Raw genomic sequence first — 4,432 nt, forward strand, 5'->3', positions numbered from 1 at the left:
AATGTTTTTAATTTCAAACTCGAACTCCTGAATTTCTCCCACTTGGATACTCTAAAATTTGGAGTGCAAATAAATTGATTTTATAAATAGTATGAAAGGTTAATACGTTGCTGTAGGGGCTGCAGGACTGTAAAGAATCTCTGCTCCATTTTCTGTCTAGAATTGTAAACCAGGGTCAACAGGTTAACTAGAGAGTTAAACAATTCTGGGGTACAAAGTAGGTAGTGAATGAGTGAATCGTCTACCGTTTTTTATGTAAAGACAAGTAACCCTTAGGTCACCACCTGATCTCACATTAACAATGCTTTAACTTGAACGATGATTTACTTGGATTAACAAACATGTAAAAGGTAAATATATGTACAAGAAACTACATGTTCCCCTTAATCTGTAACACAACATTGGAGAAACCTTCTCTCCTATCTTTCTATGCATCCTCTCTTCCATGTAACACAATTGTACCGACTTGGGAAATTATGAAACTCCACTTATTTTCATCATCATCTTCTGTACAGGCCACCTGCTTGAAAGAATATCAAGCTGGCTCAGCAAGCACGTGACTCAGAAACCGGCAGCCGCCTGATCATTGGTACACTACTACCAGATACTTTTAAGGATGCAAAGATGCAAGATAATCTTGCAATCATGGGCATAGTCCTCGGAAGTTTGGGAACAATGGCCAGCTCCATATCGGCATCGCATGTGCTATGATAGCCTTCAAGATCTGCTTTGGTTATAAGAACTGTGTCCCCAGAGGGGGAGTACGGTAAAGGACAAGGCCTGCACTTGTCATAGTTTTGAACAGCCTGCTCACAACACAAGCAACACTTACAAATCATTGCCAAAAAACAGTACTACAACAACATAAACTCACTAGCCTTCTCGACGGAATGAAACACAGAAAAAAACGGACTTGGCCATACCTTCCACTGTGATGGTGCTAGTAGCACTCTAGGTCGTCGAGACCGAACATATTCCAGGGCAGCAGCAGGTGTCATGTGCTTGTATTCAACCTAGAAAACACAAGTAGATCACATGGAGAAAATTCAGAACCTACAAGCTTCAATAATGCCTAAACTCAATCATAAAGATCATCAATTACCAGATAGCAAAGCACAATTGTTGTACTCCTCCCCCGCCCAGCTTTACAGTGAACATAAGTAGTTTTGCCGCAAGTTGCATTCTCTGCCAAAATACAAAGGTAATACACAACTATAATTCATCACCAGCCACAACAAAATAACAACATTGACTGATGCATTGACCCTATCCCCCCTTTCTCAAAATTAAATTAACAAGAAAACACCCACTGTGAATGAACTGCACAGCCTGGTTGATATCAACAATCGAGGGGGCAAAGAGATAATCTCTAGTGGGAATTACCAAATGATCAATCCCGTGAGCCTGAAAAAAATAAGTAATTCATTATTTATACTAAAACAACTAAAGAAAATGCATTGTGACACTATTTGGCTTAAATAGAAATTCATTATTCCTGTATGTCTCCATTAAACCTCCAAACCCATACATGACCAATATCAGAGATTCCACGACTTCCTAACTTCAAGAAGGCTTTAGTGGCACACAAAATGCAAAGATAAGAGAGACATTCAGATAAGGAAAGGGGATGTAACTTACCCGATACAACGACGACGGCACCAAGGTTTCATAGGGCTCATTGAGAGTAATCACACCACCCACACCAAGGTTCTTCAAATGAGGAACGTCTTTGGGGAACGGAACAGCGCCCAATAACAAAAACTAAAAAAGAACAACGACCAAAATTAACAAAACCCCAACAATGATTCCCGGCAAACAAGGCACACAAATCCATAAGCAGGTTATACAGCAATTCAAAACCACAATTAATCAAGAACAAAATTGAAGTTGATTGAGAGAGAGAGAAGAAAACCTCGTCAATTTGATCCCACCACCTAAACTCAGCTTCAATTTTGTTACGAAGCACATTATACAAGAGTGTGGGATAGAACAGGATCCGAGCACCTGCGCCCACCAACGCTCTTTTCACTTCAACGCTGACAACCTGCTTCTCGTACTTCTCTTGTTCGACTATACTACACTCCGCGTCGTCCAATTCCTCGATCTTCATCGCACGCGCCAAACGAAAGAAAACCCTAAGAAAACGCGACACGGATCCCAAATTGGTTCGGTTAGAAACATGAAAAACGAAGGGAATCGAAAAGCAATCGTACCTTAACGCTGACCTGGGAACGAAGGAATACGTGAATTAGGAAGAAATGGAATCGAAGAAGGGAAAGAAGAAAGAGAAAACCACGAATTTTGGTCTGAGAGAGAAAGAGAATGGTGAGAGAAATGCAATGTTCACAAGAGTAGAGTGTGGATTGTGTAAGATTGTTCACAAAAATGCCCTTGCATCTCACCTAAATTACCCTTGTAATAATATTTATAATATTATTGCTCCAAACCATGCTAGAGGGTGTCAATGCCCCATATTTATCAAATAATCAAATTAACTATTAAATCATTTTAAAATATTTATTTAAAGTTTTCAAATAATATTTTTCTATATTTGTAACCTTATGCATTCATATGTATGAGAAATAAATACAATAATATATTTCTTACAAAATTAAAGACATTACAAAATCAACAATAAGTATGTCTGAAAATTAAACACATTACATTTTTTTTTCTAACACTCCCCTTTTTCTTTTTCTTTTTTTCCTTCACGCATATACTTTTTTAAAATGTAACTTCTTATACAAATCTTTATCATTTTTTTTACTTTTCATTTTGTATTTATCTCTCACTTTTTTCTTTCTTTTAGCTTACTATATCATCAACTTGCGTTTTCTCAACTCAACGTGATTCTCAATTAAATCATCTCTCAAAGTTTTGATTTATTTTGTGATTTTTTTAAAAAATTTATATGATTTTGGTGAAATATTAATCCTTTATAGTTGTTAGTTAGAGTGCAATTAACTATCATGTAATGAAATTTATTTTGATTTTAATTCTAAAATTAGGAATTATTGGTATTAAGATTGAAGTTAGTTAAGTTAAATTTTAGTGTAATTGTGTTTTTATTAATTTTGAGCGTGATAGTGTACTTGTTATGTCATTTTTTAGTGATATTAGTCTATCACTACATTTATGCTCTATACAAATATATCACCAAGTCAACAAATTATATCTACTTCATTTTAAAACATTTAGAGTTAACTACTTAATTTCAAAACACTTAAATTGTTTTAAACTACTTCATTAGACTAATATCATGACATTAATGAAATATTTCATTATCTATTTATATATCTCTATAATAAAATACTTTTTATGTATATTTATAATTTAGTTATTTAAGGTGATACATATATTTGATATAATAAATCTTATATTACATGCCAGCTGATTAAAAAACATTTAATTTCCTATTTTTTTATCTATTTTAATTTTTAATTTGAGTAAAAAAAATCCAATTTTTTTAATCATAAAAATAATAATTTCAATAATGTTATAATATATTGAAATAAAAAATTAAAACATATAATGTTATCAAATTTTGAAGTAACTGTACTAAAAAAATTATTAGATATGACAGTTAATAACTATATTTAATTTTTTTAAAATTACAAAAATTATTAATATAAATTAATTTTTATTATTAATAAATGTTTTTTAAATTATTATATAATTTATTATCAATATTTTAACTACAAATTATATAATTTAGTTAGTTGTTAGTTAAAGGTTGGTAGATAGTTATATATTAATTTAAAAATTATTTATTAATAATTGAATTATTTTAAATATTAATATATTTTAAACAAATATTTAATTTAATTAATATAATATTTTTATCTTTTAAATTATTTTTTATTTAATAAATTTTTTAATATGAATTCTATTAAATATAACAAATATATTAGTAGTTTAATTTAACTCCCTCGACAATATGAAAAATGTAAATATGTTTTATTATTCAGTATTTAGCAATATAAAACACCGTAGTATTTTATTACAAATTACCTTATTAATTTTAATTAATACTTAAACCAAAATATATATTAAGAATATTAAAAAATTTATTAATTAAAATTAGAAAAAAAATTATCCATCTAATTAAGAATAACTCTTTTAATGTTAGTTTTAGAAAATACTGTACTAAGTTTATTTTAACTCCCTTTACACTGTAATATGTTTATTATGTAATTAATAAAAAAAATTAACTAAGATTAGAACTAAAGTATATATTAAAAATAAAACAAAAATATTAAATTGTTCATTTTATTTATTCAAAATTTATGCAACATTATTATGAGATGAATATTGTGAACATATTTCATTTGTATGTAGTAGTAATTAATAAATTTTGTTGTAAATATGATACGTATCTCAGTATTAATCTTAATAAAGTATTATGAAATTAACATTTCAATATAAAAATAAT

General features: G+C 29.8%; 1 protein-coding gene across 2 annotated transcripts; it reads right to left on the minus strand.

Annotated features, from left to right (window-relative positions):
* Positions 1-305: 305 nt before the first annotated feature.
* Positions 306-2,404, minus strand: LOC137812814 (phosphatidylglycerophosphate phosphatase PTPMT2). 2 transcript variants are annotated; one of them, XM_068615034.2, is made up of 7 exons: positions 2,226-2,404; positions 1,913-2,135; positions 1,639-1,761; positions 1,311-1,404; positions 1,103-1,185; positions 924-1,013; positions 306-806 (listed from the first exon to the last, which is right to left on the minus strand). In XM_068615034.2, exons 2-7 carry the CDS (start codon positions 2,108-2,110, stop codon positions 546-548), a joined length of 849 nt encoding a protein of 282 aa, XP_068471135.1. In that variant the 5' UTR covers positions 2,111-2,135; positions 2,226-2,404; the 3' UTR covers positions 306-545. The 2 variants fall into 2 exon arrangements, with proteins under 2 accessions (XP_068471135.1, XP_068471134.1); XM_068615033.2 differs by having other exon boundaries at positions 2,214-2,400.
* Positions 2,405-4,432: the final 2,028 nt, after the last annotated feature.

Source organism: Phaseolus vulgaris, chromosome 2 (assembly GCF_051622355.1).
Source record: "Phaseolus vulgaris cultivar YP4 chromosome 2, ASM5162235v1, whole genome shotgun sequence".
Classification (NCBI taxonomy): Eukaryota; Viridiplantae; Streptophyta; class Magnoliopsida; order Fabales; family Fabaceae; genus Phaseolus; species Phaseolus vulgaris.